This window comes from Lagopus leucura, unplaced genomic scaffold (assembly GCF_019238085.1).
Source record: "Lagopus leucura isolate 7727_CA_CO unplaced genomic scaffold, USGS_WTPT01 Super-Scaffold_1, whole genome shotgun sequence".
Classification (NCBI taxonomy): Eukaryota; Metazoa; Chordata; class Aves; order Galliformes; family Phasianidae; genus Lagopus; species Lagopus leucura.
The window spans coordinates 20,174,545-20,197,640 of record NW_024962250.1 but is presented as its reverse complement, the minus strand read 5'-3'; the positions used below and the strand labels follow the sequence as shown (position 1 = coordinate 20,197,640).

At 37.5% G+C, this 23,096-nt stretch overlaps 1 protein-coding gene across 3 annotated transcripts in view; it reads right to left on the bottom strand.

Moving 5' to 3' along the window:
* Nucleotides 1–23,096, bottom strand: part of MIPOL1 (mirror-image polydactyly 1) — a 173,767-nt gene that overhangs the window by 14,897 nt on the left and 135,774 nt on the right. For all 3 annotated transcript variants that reach the window (XM_042868128.1, XM_042868119.1, XM_042868137.1), the window contains one exon: nt 7,833–8,063. In XM_042868128.1, the coding sequence (XP_042724062.1) occupies nt 7,833–8,063 (231 nt within the window). The remainder of the gene's footprint in view (nt 1–7,832; nt 8,064–23,096) is intronic.

Sequence of the window (23,096 nt, the reverse complement as noted above, 5' to 3'; positions counted from 1 at the left end):
ATAAGCAAACTGCAAATGAACACACAGGTCAAAAACTAGGATGCAGTGATTATGTTGACTCTGAAAACATTTGACTTTCATAGAATACATTCTAGTGTTTGAGAGAATGAAGTTTCAGCACTGCTTATATTTTCCTGAAAGACAGATGATAAATATTCAACTGATGATAAATATTTGTGCTTATATTGTAACTACCCATACTTTAAGAAAAGTATTGCACTGCAATCCACAATTTACAGAGGTTAAGTGTAAATCATAGCTACACAAAGAAAATAAACACTTTGCTTAGACTGTACACTCAGTTTTGTGTTCTTCATCCACATGAAAGTCCCTGCAGTCAGTGGACATCTTGGTTGTGCAAGTAATGCAGGAAAGACTTCTCTGTATTTCTACTTTGCTTGAGATTTTTTTGCCTTTATTCTGCTAGGTGTTCGTGATCGATGCCAGGATAACGTACAGATGCTAAAGACCTAACCATTACTTATGACACACAAAGCATCCATTAAATTCATATTTCACAACCTACTGTGGCAGTACCACAGACTACAACTTTTGGTATTGAAACCACAACATCATCTACAAAGGCCCATCCTCCAACAAAAAGGAGATGACAGAAGACATTATGAATCATTAGTATATTCAACCTCCAGACTGCAGAGAAAGCCTGGCAGTACCTTGGATAGGATTTGTAACAACTATAAGGGAAGGGTGCTTCTAAACCAGCCAAAGAGTTTTTGTGTTACTCAGTCAGAAGTTTTTCACTTGTGATAACACAAGCCTTCTCTTCTCTGAGCTGGGAAGCTATCAGTATTAGAGACAGAATCTGCAGCTCCCTCCATCCCAGTCTTCAAATGCTAACTGGACTGCAATAGGGAACATGTAATTCAAAAACTGGCAAGAAAAGCGTCATCCAATTAAGATAGTATCATTCAATGCTGAACACACATTTCACTCCAGCTTTGCAGAAGTGATGTATTTCCTTCTGAACTGCATGAACGTTGGGCACACCAAGGAAAACAAGATCCACTTGGTGATACTGAAACATAGCATATCAACAAAAGTGGAGAATATGCCATGAGTGACTGAATTTGTTCAGCTCACCTTAGATTTCACACTAGTTCAATAATTTATTTCCTCAAAACTGAGTGAATTTTAAACTGATTTTACTCTATGCTGAATTTCTCTGAAGTTGAGCACAACCTCACTGGCTTACTAGATGGTTTTATTACAGCAAGTAGGTATCTCTATCAGACTTTTCAATTCATCATTTCACCAGGCATATTAGTGTAGTCTGAGTGGAATTTTTCTGAGAAAATTCTCTGGTAGTGCAGAATTCCAAGTATTTAAATAAATTCTGTCCCTGCTATGTACTGTTTTCAGTTAGATCATACATGACTTTTTAAATACATTTCAATTATTCTTAATTCCTCACTAAACCTAATTCCTTAAGCAGACCACTTCCAAGCCTATTACTCCTAAACCTGATAATTTCACGCTGCCTGTTTTTGCTACTCTTGTTAATGGTAATATTTTCATATAAGACACGATATGCTTGTTACTACATTTTGCATTTCAGACTCTCTTAGGTTCCTCTTCATGCCTTGCATGCCAAAGAAATTTTACATCAGCTCTGCTGCACTGCAGAATTCTTTGGGGTATGTGGTAGTTTTGCGTGTCTGGGAATCTTCCATCTGGCTAGTGTGGGTTTCCTAAACACTATAAAACCCTGCCTGTGGAGATTGTATATCTCTTATGGGCCCCATGGAGTTTATAATCTGCTTTTAATCATTGCACAAAGCAGCCAACACATCAGTTCTCATCAAGCATTTTTTTCCACTTTGAATATCCTTTAATGACTTTTGATCCAGTTCTGAGAGTCCAGAGCTATTGCTGATTTTCATTGGTATCCTGACTGCTACAAGATTTTCCTCCCTCGACTCCTTCCATGCAAAGTCTCATAACCATTGACTTCTACTGCTTGTTACAGTAAGTAGCAGATTCAAACACTTTGCTCTCACTTACTGGTCTTTTGAATACAGCCACCAGCATCTGTTTCATAGCAAACTAGAGGTCAGATCCTTAGTTAGGATAAATTAATGCAACTCAGTGCAACAGAGCTAAGCCAATTTACTGTAAGTAAGAAAGTACCTCTATGTTTACATTCTTCAACAAGTCACCAGAACTTCCTTTACATTTCAAAATGCCAGCATCAATTAAATTCCCTATATGATATTAAAAGATTACCATATTCAATCCCAGCAGAAATTCACAGTAGCAGACAATGTGGTGGTTTCATTAAAAGCAAAATCACTTTTGACACAAATCAGTGAAACTATTAAAATCTATAAAGTTACACTTCTCACTGCCAGTAGTTGACATGATCTCACATTCACCAGAACGTATTTTTGTAAGCTAAAAAAAATAGCAGTTTAGCATAGACAGAGGATCCAAACATCTAAATGTATCATCTTGATAAAATAAGAAATCAAATTATATTAATTCTTTTGAAGGATGAAAATAAAAGACATGTATCTTCAAATTAAAATAAAACCAATCAAGTTATCTGGCATTTGGTGTTACATCCAAAACAAATAGCTCTAAGTCTGGGTGAATGTGCAACTTGTTTCCTTTGTGTAGCGCTTCTGCCTGCAATTTCTAATTAACTAGCTCTATTCTTATCTACAACAGGAGACTGAAAGCATACAAGCCACAATATAGACTTCAACTAAATATACGTAGGTATGATTTTAAAAGGGAGATAACTAGTTAACAACATTTGCATATAGCAAGGAGGCTCAATAGGTATAATAAACCAGAACTGCTTGCTTTTAGCCTGCTCCCTGCATAGTTGTGCTGTACTGAATACAAACTGTACATTAAAGATACCATGTTTGCTGTTAAAAATCTCCAGGGACCTTAGACCTATACATAAAGATACTTATTTTACTCTTTTCTGAGACACTGACCTGTATCCTCATTTAAAAATGAACACTCCATCTTTATGTTATTAAATCTTTGTTTTGATCTATTAGTATTCACCAAAGTGCCATTTTACACAACCCCACACTGAATAGGCAAGGCTGGAGGTAACCATCTGCAGCTTTAGAGGCTGCGTTTGAATTGATGAAAAGAGCTTTGTGTTTTCATTGCCAAGTTTGATTCTTTCAGTCATTAGACATTCTCCTCAGATCGCATCAATGAAGCGGACTCTCTTACACCCATGTGTTAAATTCTCTTCTCCTCATGGTTTCCTTTGCCAGCTATACTCCAGAAAGACTACTGGGTCTTAGCCACATTCTTCTCACAGCTGTGTTAAAAAACAGCATCAGAGCGTCTTCCCAAAATCCATATGTGTATCTGGTCAGTCCCCTGTCGGAAGGTCACCTCGCATTGTGGTGTGATTATTCAAATATTCATTCTTGTTCTTGAGCTGCACTGCTCCGATCATTCTGAGAGAGATTAGGCCCTCCAGTGAGCACTGGAGAATGTCCTGGACATCCATGTGAAATGCACACGGCTCCTGTACTGGCAGGGCAGATTAGCTTTAATTGCAGAAGGGGACTCCAATCACTTAGTAAATGCTCAACTGTAATTTTTTCATTTCTATAGTCTGGCAAATGCTGGTAAAAACTGTTTGTTTCTGCTGTCTTATTGACAGACTTATTTATCAGCATCAGCTAAAAAGCAAAACTATGTGAGCAACTCTGATAACAGAGAAATCATGTTCAGAAATGCTAGAGGGAAACCCGGGACCACTCATACATGGGTGCATTCCAACAACAGTGAAAGCTAGGTGGTCAAACAGCACACCTTAGGAGGTAAAGCAAATCAGTGTTATTACAAATTGCAGGGTTTTTTTTTGGTGAGAGGCAGTAATTTTTTTTTTACTAAAACCACCTGACTGTTTAGAACTAGTTTATTTTTTTCTTGTATTCAAAATATTGATAAATTTTATCTAATCTGTAACTAACTTTCCTGAGCTCCTCCTTAAAAGGAAGAAAATAAAAAGACAGTTTCTTTAATAGTCAGTTAAGGACAAAACAAGTAAGAATTACTGCTTTATATTTTAGCACTGCACCATTACTGCATGGTGGTGTGTTTACTTTTAGAGGACTACATAGAAATTCTACATGCATACCCTCCACTGCCATCTCCTGCACATAGCTATATGAGTGTGCAAAGTCTGCGTTCACAGATGCAGAGCTACACTTTCCTGAGCCAGAATCATTAAACTGTGAGAAAAAGAATAAAAGCCTTGATAGATAAACTGCATTAAAATTCACTCTAGCTGCAAAGTCATTGCAGAAAAATTTCCTGGAAAAAAAAAAAAGCATCAAAAATGGCCTCAACCTTTAGTGATAATTGGCTCATATTGATTTGCTACTACACCATGATCTCCTCTGATCTCACTGACACTGGTAGCCATTCCTCAATCCCAGAGGCTCCAGTGGGAAGGCCAGTTTTAAAACACCTCTCTTCCCTTGCTGGCAGAGGCATTAATGAATTTGCCAGGTTTTAAGGCCACCTTCTCCACCTCACTGCTGAAGCTGCAGCAGCTGACTCCTGACTCCGGCAGAACACACTTGCAAGCCTGTGGCACTGTGCCAGCGCTCCTTGGGGTCCTGTGCCTCTGTATTTGTCCTTTGTAAATGTTAATGACACAGTGAAAATCAGAGTATAGCATCAGTTAAAAATCTTTAGAGTCCTGCAGATTTTTTGTAATTTCCAACTGAAAAAATATGTACTACGTTATGCGTACATGAACACGTATTTATTTACACACACAGCACAGTTCAGATGCGTATTTGATTTATAAACCAGAATAATACTTTCTTCAAAGTCTAATATATATCTTGTTAGTGTTTCAAAACCAAAATACATTCAAACAAATGCTACTAAATCTGTGCAGCCACTCTCCACCCATCACTGTTTTCTGTTTCATACCATCCCTGTCTGCTTCACAGGTAAGAGCACAGATCCATCACACTGCTGTGAGCTGATGGGAGATGTTTACCCTTTTTCAATGTCAACAGAATTTGACTACATCTAAGTTCACTATAAGCAGATTCCAGTATATTCCCCTTCTGGTTCCCAGCTGCTGTTTCATGTGGAACAGGATCCAGAAATTTTTTAGATGCCTTGTGTCCTGATCACAGAGAGCCCAGGACCACTGTTCTGATTTGGATCTTGCACTTAGAAAGCAACAACTGCAAGTAAGTACACAAATTAATGAAATTATGGACAGAGAATCAATTAGCAAAGACACAGTGAGCATTAATAAATCACATGATACCAAGATACAAAGCACACTCTATTTCAACATTAATTACTCCAGTTATATTCTTTTTTAGGGAAGCTCATAATTATTTTACTTGTCTAATTTTTAACTGTAGTTACTTATTCAGGTATTTTACTGAATAATACTGAGAAACTATTTTGTATAGTTGCTAAATGTGTGTCTCATGTCAGAATTAAATGTTACTTAGGCATTTACAAGAACAAGAAGTCAGGTAAACAGACATTTAAAAACCCTGCTTAGGTGATGAATTTTTACATCTCATTTCCAATTACAATAAGCACGCTCTTATGACTGCTAATAATTAATACCAGCGCAATTAATATCATGAAGCCTTTCAGCTGACAGGTTTATAAATGCTAGTTCCTTTTTGAAATGTAGAGCATCCTACATCTTGGAAATAAAAAGCTAACAAATGAGTTCCTGCCTAATTGCCAAACACTGATTTGTATGAAGCAGTTGAGGCTACAAAGGAATTGGGAATTCTCAGCCTGGTTTCCCTGCTGATGAGTAAGAACTGTCTGTGTAGTTCTCCCAGAGGTGTCAGAGGAATCTCTATAGTGTCACACAAGGGTTCTTAGCTCAAAGTAAACACACTTTCCACAAACTCAGCTGCTTAATCTGTTTGCAGGTTGAATTATAAGATGGGGGTGGATGACTCTGGGTGCTGGGAAGACGCACAGAGCATTTCCACAGTTTCTTGGTAAAAAGGGCATGCTATTGTCATCAAAAGACTTCACCCAATTGTTTAATTTTGCTATAGGCTCAGTGGTCTGATCTCAGCAATAATGAAAACTAACCTGATCAAAAATTTCCCAAGTACTTGAGCATGTTAAATTGCATAAATTCTTTGCACTACAGCAGTGCATCAGTGCAACTTTAGTTCAGGTTGTGTCTGCACTTCTGCTCCATGCACTCTGGTTACACAGGATTTAATAAGACTTCTCCAGAACAAAAACAAAGCAAAAACCTTCACTTAAATGTAGATTGCAAGTGTTTATAAATAAAAAGAAATGCAATAGCAACTTTAAAATTACGCACTGTACAGAAAGGCACTACCAATACTCACTTTTAGGTGCTGTAGTTATTTTTCATAGTTTTTTTTTTTCTGCAAGCACATTTAATGCATCTGTTGAAGTTTCAAATGCATCTAACTAGTGATACTAAAGACCTGAATAATTCTCAGTCACTGGAGGTTTTAAAGTGATGACTGAAAATAAGAATTTTCATATTAAAAATTAATGAAAAATACTAATATTAATTTTTAGGTAGATAAAAATACATTAAAAATAATGATATAATTTGCATTTTGTTAAATAGGAAAACTCAGTATGATTTTTTACTTACTCAAGAAGAACTCTCATTAGGTCCCTGCAATATATTATCAGCCAATTCCTAGTTGCTCTTGAAATACACTGCAGACACTGAAGTTGAAAACAAATATAGACTGATGAGAAAATTTGCATCAGTTCAGCCTTCACAACCTTGGAAGGGTGCTTTGAGGCTAAGGAGTGGAATACAGAAATAAGAAGTGCCAGACTGTGCGGAGGCACTGCCTACACATTTTCCTATTTCCAAGAAATCATTCTGTCAAAAACTTACATGCTAGCAATAACTATCATGACAATAATGACTTCAGTAGAGATAAACTTTTGAGAATTACACTTTGGGAAAGAGAATATCATCTCTGCTCAGCCATTCAGAGACTTCCTGCTGATTTCAGTGAGATTTTGAAGCTACTCCTAAACAAATCCAACAGCATTTCCTGTTGAATGAATCCTGCCCCATATGTAACAGACAAGAAATCATGAGAGAGACTTAAGATTCCACCTTGCAGTTTTAAAGGTAAATGCTCTGTTGTCATCGGAGTGCCATGGGTGTAAATCATTCAGTGGGAATGGAAACATTTTCCCTGTACACTGCACATGCAGAAAGCAGTTTCTGTAACACAAGTGAAAAGCATCCTAACCGCCACAGCACTGTTAAAATCAGCTTCTTAGCTGAGTCAATAAAAGAACAAAAAAAGAAAGAAAGAAAGAAAGAAAGAAAGAAAGAAAGAAAGAAAGAAAGAAAGAAAGAAAGAAAGAAAGGAAGAAAGGAAGAAAGGAAGAAAGGAAGAAAGGAAGAAAGGAAGAAAGAAAGAAAGAAAGAAAGAAAGAAAGAAAGAAAGAAAGAAAGAAAGAAAGAAAGGAAAGAAAGAAAGGAAAGAAAGAAAGAAAGAAGAAAGAAAGGAAGGAAGGAAGGAAGAAAGAAAGGAAGGAAGGAAGAAAGAAAGGAAGAAAGGAAGAAAGAAAGAAAGAAGGAAAGAAAGAAGGAAAGAAGGAAAGAAAGAAGGAAAGAAGGAAAAGAAAGCAGGAAAGAAAGGAAGAAAGGAAGAAAGGAAGAAAGGAAGAAAGGAAGAAAGGAAGAAAGAAATTTGGAAGGAACTTAGTTATGAGTAGCATCATACTTTCATTCAAGAAAAAATACCAGAAGAAACAGTATTTTCTCTTGGTTTTCCATTGCAGTTTTTCTCGAAAGAAGGCAAGTGACTTACCTCTGAACCTTCTCATTGGCCTCCTTCAAAGCCTCCAAGGCCTTCTGAAGCTTCAGCTCGGTGTCCTGCTGCTCAGACTGAGATTGCTGCAGCTGGGCTGCCAGGTCCTTAAGCTGGCCATAGGTAATGGTCACAATGTCCTCCCTGTCTTTCAGGCCACCTTCAGAAGTAATGAAAGCACAGTGAAGCCAGTCATTCAGGCTCACTCCTTGAGACACAGGTTTGTGTAAACTGGGGAAACAAAAGCATACACACTTCCTTAGGTTTCAGCATAACACTGAACTGCAAGAATCGTACACTCAGTTTAATTAATATTATCACATATGGAACTAGATAACAAATAAGTTCTGTTATAAATTATATATAGATATTATCTATATATAATGAAGTAAGTTCTGCTTCAAAGATGATGGAAAACAAAAAGAACATTTCATTTCCACAAGTGTCTTCTAAATGTATGTAACAACTAGCAGATGTTTAAAAAGCAAAAAGGCTATTACACAAAAACTTAAAAAGTATTTTTCAACTGCAACATCTTCCCAATCACTTCATCACCTGCAGAAACAAGTTGTTAGTGTGATTTACATAAAGTTGAATTAGTCAGTGAATATTACTACTGTGTTATTAACTCATGTTGCACAGCCCTTTCTTTTAGCAAGCAGACAGATCAACTACAGGGGGTTTATTTGAGAATTGCAGGTTTTTCAACATAATGAAAGGAATAAAAGTGCAACAATGTACAAACAAATGGACTATTCAGAAATATGAATCATTTGTGAATGCTAACCAATGCCAAAGCTATCAATAATTAAAGATGATAAGCAAAAAAAAGGACGTTGGACAGGCAGTTTACATGTAAGTCATGAGCAGAAATTCAAAAAAGAAGAATGAAGAAGACTGTGTATTGGGAAAAAAATTGGGAGCCTGTTAGATTGTGAATTATTTTCCAAGGAAGCAGCAGGTGTCCAACTGCCTGAGTTATTAAGGTACAATGCAAAAATCACATTAATAACTGACTCCCAGTGAAGAAGCCTGCACCAGAAGGCTCTTCGTGGAATTGACAGTGATTTTTTTCCTCCTCTTCATAGTTACATTTTTATGATGAATTTTACACCAGTGAAAACGATAATGGTAGTACAAGAAACTCACGGAGCACATTTATAAAAAACAATGGCAGCAGGATATCATAATGAGCACTGTGTTTAGATAAATAACGTAAGTAATTTCAAGACAACTTTACAGATATCAGAAGCTGTTGCTATATTGATGAGTATGACTTGATATCATCCTTTTGACTAATGACCATACAAACATCAAACGTTATTTCTGTGTGAATTTCTAGTAGCCGTGCAGACTAATTGCACTATTTGAGACACTCTGCATGTCAGCAGCTAGTATGCAATAGCACACTTTCTTCCTTCCCAAGGTGTCTGTACTGAAAACATCCTTCTTTCTGTCAATCCATAGATGAAAATCATATACAAACTAAAATATAATACACACGGACAAGCAAAATGTGAATAAGCTAATGGAAATCTAGAAGCTAAAAGGTCAGAGTGTTGGTATGTCATTACGTCTACTACCTGAGGTTGTCTGAAAATAAAGTGAAGAACCTTTTCAATTAAATGAAGACATATTGAAAATATAAATATTTATAAAGAGATATTAAAATCCCTAGAACAGTCTCACTAAAAATAAAATTACTTTTACAGTTGCACATAAAATTTATTGACTGAAGTTCTACTACAGTTGAGTGTTGATCACCATGAAAAAATACAAAGATATGCAAATAATGCTGAAAGCTGGGTAATGAAAAACCAAACTGATGTCCAGTTCTTAAACACCTGGTACAAGAACAAAATGAAAACAAAGAAACAAACAAAAAAGTCACTGAGACGCTAATCTGTTCAGTGAATATATGGATCCCTGGTTTACACACACACACACACACACACACACACAAATATGAATCTAAACCTAAAAATCCTAACATTTTCACACCAAATGTGACTTGTTTTTATTTTTTGGTTGTTTTTTCCTCTTTCTAGAACGTATGAAAAAACAGAGCCTTTTATTTATATTCAAAATACTGTCTATGTCTGACTACAACTGGGCCCCTTCTGAAAGACTGGCTGTGAGCAATATAGCATGAAGTACACAGTTACACATTTTAACTCTTAATGATTGCACCTGAGAGACAAATAGATTCTGATATATACATGATATATACACATTTTGTAAGCCAGCATGGCACCATGGTTGATAATCTTTTAAACCTTTTTTTCAAAAGCATAAAACTGCCAAATTTTCAAGAATATGTACTTTGCTAAAATGCTTTAGTCTGGGTTGATAATACTAATTTGAAATTCTTTCATTAATCTCCATAGGATTATTTCTTCAAAAAATGTTGATGTTATGAATCAAAAATAAATGAAAGTTCTATGCCTGGGGGTGGTTTACAAAAGCATTCAAACAGCTACTTGATTTAAGTAATTCACATTTTGATTATACAAAACCTTTTTGCTTACTCTGACATAACTGTATTCAAGCTAGGTCTGAGAGCTTCAGTCAAAGGCTGCCTTTGCTGTGTCCAGGAGGAAGAAAAAGTCAAATGTGATGCTGTCATTTATGCAACTCCAACAGATAGCATGAAGTCCTCCCAAAGCCAGAGCAGTTTCAAGCCTGCTACAAATTGCACCAATTATAACTGTTCCCAAAGGGCCTTAATACTGGCTGAAAGTCAACGGCATGAAGTGCTGCTCTTAAAACACTTCTCTCTTTTTGCCAGGCATACTTTTGCTGCAAGGTGAGAAATGCTTTTCCACCTGAAGCAATTACTGAATAACACACAGAAACCTTCTATCTAAAGGAAAAAAAAAAAAAAAAAGTAGAAACCAAACATGCCCAATTTGTCCTCTCCTTCCACCTCATCCCCAATGATAAACATCTCTAGTGTCCCCAAGCACACGCAGATCTGATCTGTGGTGTTTTCACCACAAGTATCACTGACACTCAGGTTCTGTAGACAGGTTTTCAGCAGCCAGCCCACACTCAGGTTGGTGTGGAAGAGGTCTGTTCATCCTGCTGCAAGCTCTCAAGGGTTGGGCAGCATGGAAATCTGGGAAATACCACCTCTAAGGTACTCATGGGAAACAATGCAATAAGACAAGATTTAAAAAGCCTATAACATCTAGAAGGACTTTGACATTTTGCTGCAAAGCAGAGGATATAAAATGATGAAGTTTGCATAACACATGAGTCAGGAGCCTGACAGCTGGTAGACAGGTAGCTAGATGGCATTGCCCTACCATAGACAAATATTTTATCAGCCTTCCTTCCTCCACAATTAAAAGAGTTAAGAGTACTGTTTTCTTTCCACTATAACCACCTAAACATCTTTCACTAGCTTAATCAATGGCACCAGCTTTGTTAGCACAGACTGTGTTGAGCACGTTATGTACAACGCAGACTGCATTTTGTGCATTCTTCTGATCCATCACAGTGTCACTATCTTAACTCTAGCATGAGCTCAGGCATCCTCTTTATATTACGTTCTTTCACCAAACTCAAGAATAAGCACATGTAGGACAGAGCCCACTACTGATGTTCTTCCCTGTGTTGGCTCTTGATATAACCTTAGGGTTTTACAGGATAACATCTCAACAAATTAGCACTGATCATGCTTGCTCACACCACCAAAATTAACTGCTTGTTAATCTGGATTCTAGGAGAACAGTAGACTGAGTTTCATCCTCCTCTGCTGAATTCATCTAGAGAAACCTGTGACCTGTACAAGGGTCCAAATAATGGGGCTGCTGTATGATTGTATGGGCTTGTTATCTGATGATCGCCCATCGCAGACCTTCCATTTTTAAACAGATACAAATCATTTGCCTCCTTGGATCTCAACCTTTTCACCTTTCAGTAAAACAATTGCATTAACTTGATGATCTCTGGAGGTCCCTTCCAATCCCTACAATTCTGTGATTCACTGCTGAAAAGAGACTTGTCATTGTTGAAACTGAAGTCAGATGCAGCACAATTTGAATTCAGGAAAAACTACATCCAGCACAATTTGATTTTAGGAAAAGTTAAATCTTCTGATGACATCAAGCAGCATTCTCTTTTGGATCTCATTTTCATTCTCCAGTGCACCTCCAGTACTCACACCATTCCCAAGTGAAGACTAGTCTGTGAGAGGTAGCAAAGACTGACAGCTCAAATGATTAAATAAGGTGTCCTTCTCAAGCTGGAAGGATTGCTGAGACATGTTCTCAACAAAAAATAATTGGAAGCCATACTTTCATTACAAACCCTTCATTTATGCAGTTGCATGGTAATCAGAAATCACCTAATGTAGCCAATGGGCAAACTGCTCAGATAGCACTGACTCACATGCCAGCAATATGCACATGAGATTCAATATTACCCATTATTCCTCACATTTACTATAGCATTGAATGGTCCAGGAAACCCTTAAAAATATCTTATGGGTGACTAACGCTTGGTTAAAACAGAATCCAAGCAAAACATCCATACACGAAGCGTATCCATAAGCAGAAGAAAGCATTCTAAAGATTTTTGCATACCTTCAGATAGATGCAGATGCACAGTTACTAGCTTGTGGCCAAGAAATGCTCCCGAATTTCCTGAGCTCATGATGCTCTCTTGCAGCAGCACATGGAGCAGGGCCCTCTATTTTAGTGAGAACTGTTGGTGATAGGTGGACAGTTGGACTGCATGATCTTGTAGGTTTTTTCCAACCTTGGTGATTCTATGATTTTCTCTGATTGATTAATGAAAGTCTGGCAGTTGATAACTTAGCATTAGCTTTTTTCACACATACATCTACTCTCAAATAGAATGCATCTGAATTTACAGAAGAGACTTGGATATGTTCTATGCTTTAATCCTGAATATTACTTGATACTTGTTAACATGAATAATAAAATAACAAGATTTCACAACAAATCTGTATTAATTGCAAGACACATATCCACAGGCTATCATTTTTTTTCCCCATGAATTAGGGGATTGTGTTTTCAGCATAATAGCAGCAAACTACGATCTACATGGCTCTACTACCTACAATAGTAGATACTTCTCAGTTTTATTTAGCTATATGTTATTCCTACAGTCTCGCCATAAAATGCTCCTGTCATGTTTTGACAGCAAATTAGCTGTATTAGTATATTTTAGCCTAGCATTCACTGAGAGAGACTATTCATTTGTGAAGCCTAAGATCACTACGAAATTAATCTAAAATTTTATAAATAATTTTATTTTGTATAGTGCTTAACCACACTAGAAGTTACAAGAAATAATTTTACTATCTTTTATCTTCTCTTTATTGCCAATTTATATGCTTTGGCCATTCTTAAATATTTGCCAATGGCTTTAGTTAACAAAATAACATTAACATTGTATTTGTAATACTGCAGTTATTCCCCACAATAATAGATTGTTTAGGTAACACTGCAAATACAGAGGAAACCTTATCTATTAATCGAAGATAGAACTGGCATCAAGTCATTGGGAGTGACCTCAGTATTTGAATATAAAGGATGTTTAAGATGATGCCAAAAGCTCCATGCTTCACAGCATGCCACAGAACCCTGAATGCTTCCCTGGCAAGTGCTCACCCCATGGCTGTGATGCACTGGGCCTGGAGGTGGGCAGAGAAGCCCCAGAGACATGAGCTGCTTTCACCCTCCAAACTCCTGGGCTCTCCAGTGGCTGCTGAAGGCTTCTCCACAGGTGGCTGAAGAGGTGTGTGAGAGGTGGTGCAAAGCCAGCAGCGTTGGCCAGTAGAGAAAAGGCCTGTGTCTGGGATTTGCACACAACCTTGGTGGAATAGCGATGGAGGATTATGGCTTAACTCCTGATTGGAGTGTTTTACTTTTCATGCTTTGAGTTTGTTTTTGATCACATGAGTTTTAAGAATGGTCTAATTTTTTTCCAAAGCTAAATATAATTAAGAAAGCAGTAATTCTGGTTACATGTTGAAATAACAGAGCTTTTGGTACCTCACCTAAAACAGGTAGAAAACAGTCACAGTAGGTATTGTTTGTCCCTTTTTTGATGATCTCTGCCAAGAGCTCCATTCTGAGTGCTCTCCCTTACATGGTTTTGTGGGATAGATGGACATAGGTCTTCAGAGCAGGCTTGCCAGGACAAGCTTGTACAGCTATGTGCATCTAACCCCAGCCAGGTCTGGCAGGCAGCCTCTGGGCTCTCGCTGACTTCACTGCACTTGGCAGAACAAGTGTGTAGCTGGCCTGAGCTGGCCTGAGCCTCCTGTCTCCAAAATGCCAACCATGGAAATCTTTTCTATTGACAAAGAATGTGCACATTCAAGGGTCAGGCATTTCAGCTCCAAAACTTAAATAACATGCCACTATAGTTTGAATTCTGATTTGCCTGCATAACTAAGAAAATCTAATAGATCTCTTTGTTAGGTGTTACGCATGTAGCCAGGGCTAATTTGGTTTGTGCCTTTAGTTTCCTTTACTGCTTCTCACTGGTAAGGATAATGGCTTCTGATTTCCATTTTATCTGAGTGACTACACATAAACTATGTTATTTGGAATAGACAAAATCCTTCTGCAAAAAGTACTAATATTGTTGTATCACCCCTTGAATTAGATAAACCGCAGCAATTCAGATGGAACAAATAAGAATCCTGACCCTGAAAACTGACACAATCAGTGGAGCATCCATGCAGTAGAAAGTGATACTTCATATATACATTCACCAATATACCTATAAATGTATATATACACATAAAATAAATCTGATAGCACTGGTATAGACTATAACAAGGCATCGGAATCACCTGAAAACAAGCTCAGTGTAATGACTTTGTGCTGTTGACTTTTATTTTTGTCTCCAGGGAATATTGTTTACTTTGCTTTAAAATTTATATGAGTCATTTTGTTATGTGCCTTTTTTTAATTAGTTTGAAGGAAACAGTCATTCGAGAAAGAGAGCGGAAATCAATTCTGATTCGATACTGATAGCTACTGTGCGATGTAAACTGTGTGTTCTTTTTAATTAAATGTAAACACGTTCCGTTCTAAAGTCCAGCAGTGATGACAACAACTACTAGAAAGGATTGCTTAAGCCCTGGTCAACTGATTCTTGTGAACCTTTTGTTCATACCGTAGGTAAGCTTGTGCAATCTGTCGCAGAGTGAACGCCAGTTGTAACTGACTTTATTTTAGGTCATCTTCAGAGAAAAGACTTGACAAGAATGTGGAGCGCTCTGTAATACCTCAAGTTATTCATTAACTATGTCCTTCTGATAGCTAATCAATAGCTCTGCATGGAGCCAAACACACTGCACTGAACTGCCCCTCTTCCAAAAGCCAAGTCTTGGTAAATATTTAATGGCAGTAAAGGTGTTTTTACTGTTATCAATCTGATATGTTAAAGAACTCTTGAAAGAAACTCTATCTTGTTTCTTTCTGCATAAATAATTTGTTCAGTTAAAATTTTAGTTTTATACAAAAGTACTAAAATGCTTTTAAATCAAGACTTTGAACACAGAATTTGTAGTTTCAATCTCCATGTAAAAATAAATAAATAAATAAAAAAAATCAGTTATTTCCTTGATAAAATGCCAACTAGAAATATACATCAAGGAACCCAGCCCTTTATACTATAGTAGTAAATACTGCGCCAGACTCTTTCAAAACCTGTTATACTAGTGCACATTTAAGATTTTAATACAAGGCTTCAGTTTCTGTAAAATTCCTAGCTCTTGCTTACATCAAGAAGACCTTCAATTTTTAGCCTATTTTCACCAGGGAGAAACCCAGCTTTTTAAGATTGTTACAACAAGATTCAGAGACTTTTCGTTCCCCTGAAGTGAATATTCCCATCTTGAAGTAGATACAGACTCAGCTAATGAGTTTTATTAGGTGTTTTTTCCATTTTGTATTTTTCTGTGCAGAGCAGCTTGTCCAGATAATAGATAAGCACTTTCATCCTGATAGTTTAGCACCTAATGTGTGTACGTACCCCTCTGCCCCAGCCAGGGAGGGTCCAAATGTCTCCCAAGGGACTTAGATAGGATTACTCCATGCCTAATGTCCCAGCACAGAGAAGTCTCCTGATCCCCTCTACCAGCACCATCTTCCAGACTTTTCTGCGTGATTCAACTCCACTATGAGCATAAGTATTTTGAAGAAACTGATTCAGCATTGGATCCAAGCTTTTTCTTGGAAAATAATATGGGAATAAAACATTGATAGCATTTCAGCTTCCAAAATGTGAATCACCATAAATGTTTTCCCAGAAGTATAAGCACTATTATTTTCCCCAGTGTTTAAATGGCCTCTTTAGTGCCTATGATGCTATTCAATGGATTTTCAAAAAAAAAGATCAGAATAATAATTCCCTAATGCTGGCACAGATAAATTGGACAGCTAGGAGTTTTCAAATCAATACTACTTGTCTCTGATGAAAACAGTATTAATTAAAATCATAAAAGCAAATAAATCAATCTGAAGTAAAGTGCATGGTACCATCCAGAAATGACCAGCTGAAGAGAGCCTGTTACTAATAACCATAAGAAATATCTGTATTTAATACAATGTTATCTTTATAAATAATACATGATTGTGAATTTTATGGCTGTCCTGATTTGCTATTGTGATCACATGGCTTAACTCCCCCACTGAACCAGAAAACTAAGAGGCAAGTCTGTTTCGGACACAGGGCAGAAAGCCAGTCCTGCCTTCCAGCATAGCCAGGAACATCCAGCTGAGTAGATGGAAGAGAAGTGTCTCTCCAGGAGAAGGCAATTAAAAGAAATAAAAAGAATGGAAATGTGTTTCAAAGATGGAATAACTAAACACATTTGGAATTTGAGAGAGTGATGATCTAATGGACGAGCTGAGTAGCCCTAAAGCTAGAAACTCTCACTGTAACTGACCCAGGAAAGGGATGCACACAGGGTTTGTCCTCTTATCATTACTTTTTTGGTGAATGATCTTTGAATGTCATTTTTAAAAAATTAAATAAATGTGTGCTTTTGTTTGTTTGTTTTTCTTTTTGTTCTGAGTATACTTCCCTGCTGCCCCAGAAAAATAGTGTATTTAAACAGTTTTGTCTGATTTTTCTCACTAGAGTTACTGAAAAACATGAAGCAACTCTGAACATAGAGGAACAAAATGTTCTGTGCTCCAACACATGCCTGGCTGTGGGAACCAGTGTGCCAGGAAATGAAGTATGCCAATGAACTCTACATGACTGTGCCCAGCACATGGCTTCCTCACTCTCTTGGTACTTATACCTTTCTGAAATGGCTGCTGAGTCACCAGGGATCTGGTGCTGCAGGCTGAGAGCCTTCATCCAGACTGGCGCTGACTGGTGTCTACCTTAAAGCTATTGCAGCTTCTCCTCTACAAAAATGAGATTCGCTTGGGGAAAGCAGTGTAGAAATACACCTAGCAAGTTGCCTCCTGAATGCCACATAAATGACATAACAGCAGTGTATCGCTACTCAGTAAGCCATGCCTTGCCTAGCTGCAGCTGCCAAACCTTGTTCATATATAAATCATATATCTCCTTGGGCAGTTGAGAACTATGAAACAAGGCAGTTAAAACGATGGTTTAAATGATAAAGGGAACGCCTGAGAAATTTAATACCGGGGAAGTCTGCTTCTCTATTGTACCAGTGCTTACTGGGGTGATGGGGCAGGCTTGTCTGGGCCATTCTCCCTAGTACAAAACAAGGACACATGCTGTGGAATGATTTAGCAGATTGGAGATCAGAGCTCTGTCTTGAGTTCCCTCTTCTGTTTCATGTCTTCTGTGTGGCACACAACAAGTCACAACATGCTCACCTCAGTCTGCCATGTTGAAACTGGAAGTTAAGTGCCTTTCCCTCACCACTTCTCCTAGTTAAATTCTAAGCTTGTGGGCCCAGGATTGCTTCCTGTTACATATGCGTGCCACATTTAGAAACCTGATGCCTTAATCTTGGTTGAAGTCTCAGCACAGATTTACAGTATTCATGGGAAGATACAAAAGAGGTAATTAATACTATGCGCATGTTGGCAATGCACATCAGTCTGGTTAACCTTAGGGGACAGATCCAGGTTTGGGACCTGCACAGAGGAATCTCTGCAGCTTCTCACAAGGAGGCAGTTCCTGCCTTCCTGTTGTGGCTTAAGCAGCCAATGCTACCACAAGGTGTGAGCAGTGACAGCAGTCTCCCCTCTGCTGTGAGCCCCAAAACTGTGTTACCCAAGGATGTCTCTTGCATCCTCCTAGGTGAAAGGACCATTGGCAGGAAGGGCCCATCAGAGGGAAGCTGAACAGTACCACTCTTATTGAAATGTGAGGGATGAGACTGGATGCTACTAGAGAATGATAATTGAAGAGGAAGCTCAAAAGGGTAAGGGTTGGAAAGATACTAAAAAGTGATGCTGAGTTGATTTCTTTATCCTAGAACTCTTAAATCTGCTTCCTCACTTCTCTCTTCTTCTATCCTCATGAGTTTTAACCACTGGGCTATTGAAATAAAATCTGTGAAAGAGTAACATTTCTGTGTCCTTTAACTCAGTCTGAGCAAAGAAGAAAACACCAGTGGTAACTTCATGAGGCAGAAGTTCATGAGAAAAACTGCAGCTTTTTCTTTTTGCCAGCATCTAATTTCTCCATAGCCAGCAGGTAAAAGTGAATAATTGTAGAAGGAAACAAATTGGCTGCACTAAACCAAAGATCTAATTATTTTCTCAGGACCTGACAAGGAAAATGAATGAGTATGAAAGTTCTTGTGAAATCTAGCCAGTACTGAATTCAACAATGTTTGATTCATATTTTCACTTTTTTGGACAGGACAAGATAATAATACACTATACTAATACGTGTACATTGAGTAGCCTGTTTTTCTCTGATAGGAGCAGTGAACTGCTCAAGAAAGAGAACTAAATTCTTACATCACAAAGACAGTAGTTTTTGTTTTAGTGTCACAACAGTAGAAGTATATGACTCTTTTGGTTAAAGATGATAAGGAAAAAGAGCTAAATGGAAGAACAGGTAATTCTATAACTCATCCAATTGACATTAGGCTCAGACTCTAGAATCTTGCAGAATCTGATTGAAATAAATAGATTGCAATTAATTAGACAAACCTAGATAAAATAAAGATCCTGTCTAGCTCAGAAGGACAAGGAAAAAAAACAATCTGATCAGTATTACCTATCCTTCTCCCCACTCCTTTAGTGTAAGGCACAAGTGAGGGATGAATTCACAGCACTCCTCCCTGGTTCCTCCCACCAGTTCAATTCTCTTCAGTGACAGTAGAAGTCATTTGTACATTTTCTGTTGAGGACTACGATGTAGCCCTGTGAAGAAAGACTTGAATTAATTGTATCAAGAAGCTAAAGGCCGAGGCCAACATTAGGTGCCTACAGCATTCTCCACATCTATTACAAAATACTTCCTGAAAATCTTCCACCTTTCTCTGATGTACAGAAATAGAACACTAGAAGAGGAAGAACACAAGAAAATATTGCTTTTTGCATTCAAAAAGAGGTGTAGGTTGCAGTTTCTTCAATAGCTAATGAAACAAACAAATGGAAAACCAACAACCACAAAAAAACAAAACAAACAAAAACAAACAAGCAAGCAAGAATTACACAAGTAATCTAGATATCTGAAATTTTGGCCTAAAATTTTTTTTGAGCTTACCTCAGTGACCACAGAATAGGTATGAAACAAACCCTTCACGATAAATTGTGAATGCATAGTACACAATTTTTACCTTAATGAGATACAAAAGAACACAGCATCTGAATCAAACCTATGATATGCCTCTAAGTTATTTTCTCATGGACTGTGGATGAGAGGATGTCATTCCTCTGTTTAATCAGGAGTTAAAGCCTGTACAGTAATTCCTTATTTTCACAATATTCCTTCTGACAAAGATAACAACCGTAAGAATGGTTCCCAGCTGGCTAAACCTGACATACAGGTTTTGTTAATAAAAAAATGCATGACTTAATTAATGAAACGGATCTATTAAGACTGTCCCCCAATCTCCTACAGTGGCCCCACCTACAGCTGAACTTCACATGACCTATCTTATGCAAAAAGTATTGTAATAACTTGCACAGGAAGTTGTGGTAGAGGAAAGGTTGCTATGAAGAAAAACTATGACTCAGAGATGCATACAATGCCCCTACAGGAGAAAGCTTAGTATTTCCACTTTTACTCAATGTTTTCTTTTACAATGAATAAATAATTGAAACGATTTTGTTAAGCTGTGTAAAATTATTTCATCAAGAGTAATTACGTTTGATCTATTAGCACCTGATACTATCTATTGTCTAAATTGCCTGCATTCAATCCACGAATAAAGTCAACAGTATTAACGTCCATTATTGAAGCATTAGTTGAGCAAAAATCATTTTGAAGTATTTTACATTACTGTAACCTTCCTTCTGGATAATGTTTGGAAGGATTATCATTATACCAACATCTTCTCAACCTTTTTTCAGAGGCGTGTTTTAATATAAGTTTGCAAACTCAGGATCTTTGAACTCACAGTTTACCTGTTACGTTCTGGCAAGCATAAATCTGCAGCAATCTACTCATTTTACATGCTTCTCTGTTCCTGTCTAGCTGTCCCACACTAAATGGCTATCCAAATTCAACTCCATCAACTTTGGCAGGCTCAACACCTCCTTTGCTAAACCAGTTTTTTTTTTTTTTTTTTTTTTCATAAAGAGCTGCAGTGTTACAAACAGAAAGAAGGAACTCTGCAACCCTTCTAAAGCAAAGTTATGTACATATATTCATTGATTTCACCAAAAAGATCCTTAAATGTGAAATAATACAACTGCATTCACCTATCTAGAAAGCAGATATATTTTTCTGTCTTGCAGCATCATTTCAAAGGATTTCAAGTACTTTCTGCCTTTTAGTAGAGGAAATATTATGAACTATTTGAGATCACATTTTTACTAGAAGCAATGAATGCCACAGTCTTCTCCAGAATAAAAAGCTACTTTCTCTCCTTGGAATAGTAACTTTACAGTAATTTAGAGGAAGCAGGAGAAACAGTTGGTCATTAAACATTAGATGTATTAATGAGGCACTCACAGTATATCGTTTGTCTGGAAAAGGCAGTTCTGTACTTGCATTTTAGAAGGACTGCTGGAATACAATAGCTACTGTGATAAATTTAGGTTTCCCTCACTTAACTTTTAGCAGAATCTAATAAAGAAAACTTAAATTGATGTATTTTCCAAAAATGTATGAGTAGCACTATTCACATCTTACAGCTAGGGTAATCGAGAGGCAAAGAAAAAACATTCCAAAAGAGGCCCTTCACTTTCACTCCCCAAACGGAGACTTTTAGGATTTGATATTTACGGGTTTCAGGACTTGCAGGTCCAGATGAAAACAATGCTAAATCCCAAAACTCAAAATAGAATCCCCCCCAAAAATTTTGGCAGCATGTAAAAATCACCCACTACTCCAGACTCATGTCACTCTGGACATCCTGCTCAGTTCCTGGAATTCTCAGGCCTGAGTATGTATGCACATGGAGCACTCTGAGGCATTTTCTCATTACCTTGTATTTGGAAACAGATCCTGTAGGGCTCTGGAAAATGATCCAAAAGTGTCACAGACTATGCGGGATGCTGGTTTGCTTAATACAAGGGTTCATATGATTCCCTGGAGTACAGGAAAAAGTGACAAATAAGATGTGCAGACCCAGGAGATATAAGGGCTGCTCCAAAAGTAATGCCTCCTATTTTATTTTGTTGGTCCACAATGTCAGAGCTGGTGGTATGGCAGTAGAGGTTGAACTGTTCCACCAATATTCCATTACATTTTTTTGTTGTTGTGTGACAGATGGCAGCGGAGGGGCAACCTGACAAAATGGCATTAGACATGAAGCAAAGGTGTGCCACTGAATTCCTCCATGCAAAAAACATGGCACCTGTTGACATTCATTGACACTTGCTGAACATTTCTGGAGACCAAACAATGAATGTAAGCGCATTGAGGTGACAGTGGCATGAAAGCCAAGCCATGAAGAATCCATACACCGATGAAGATTTTTACGAGTGCAGCATGCAGGCTCTTGTTTATTGCTGGCAAAAATGCTGCAATTTCTATGGAAAGAAATAAGAGGCATTGCTTTTTGGAGTGACCTATGTATAAATGAGAGACAATTTCTACACAGGAAAATGAACTGTCTTCTCCCAATACGCTATGAATCTCTTCTTTTTAGTCTCCTTTCCTAGTTCTTCAGGATCTATCAAACCTCAAAAGAAAAAAAATTTTTTTTAAGAAGACTTGGTGCACCACCTTATTCCGAAGATCTGACTTGTTTAAGTGGTTAGGTCAACTCTGTAAATTTTAGGAATCACAATCAAACAATAATAGAAAGTATCAGGACCACACCAGAACACGAAATACTGTAAGAGAGTCCAGGGTAAATATATCTGTTTTTAAGGAATTCCAGAAAGGGAGACATCAAGAGAAAGAGCTTTTAGTGCGTTCTCTTGTCTTCTGTGACCTACAGAACACAACAGGGAAAACAACCTCTTAGTTTTGTTGGAAAAAAAAAGTTCATACAAATTTTGAAGAAGAAAAAACTATTCCTACAACTGTATGTTTTCCAGCAAGAAAATGACTCAGTTCAGAAGTTATTTCTAAGAGTATGTATGATGGGATTGTTTTGATGGGCAAAACCTTTAGGAAACACAAAGCAAGTATTTTACAACAAATGGAAGAAAAATAGCAGCCCGATAAAATTATCAGAATCCAAAATCTGCTGTATGCTTACAAAAACAGTAACACTTTGTCTGTACTTAAAACAAGAAAAAATAATCACTGGCTGTTAATGCTGAAGCAGAGAAAAACCTTCAGAGAGAGACTATGGGAATGTAAAATGGAGTATGACATTCTCCGAGTAGCTGTGGTGTGTCTGGGGGTAGAACTTCAGTCACCGGCCCCATCAAGTACTGACAAAAGGAATGTGAGAACTGTTCCCAAGGTGAAAAAAGACATGCTGAACAATCTGACTAATGGGATCACACTGAAGCTAATGAGATCACTGAGACTTGCTTTGCTTCCGTTGGTGTATGTAAAAACTGACAAAAAAAAATCCTCTTTTAGCTAGCAGTGGGCTAAATCTTGACAGATTTTTGAGAGATTGGGAAAAGGAGTGTATCTTCAGATTTTCATGTAGAAAGAGTTTATGAGGCAAAAGCACTTTATGTTCAGAAGTTTACA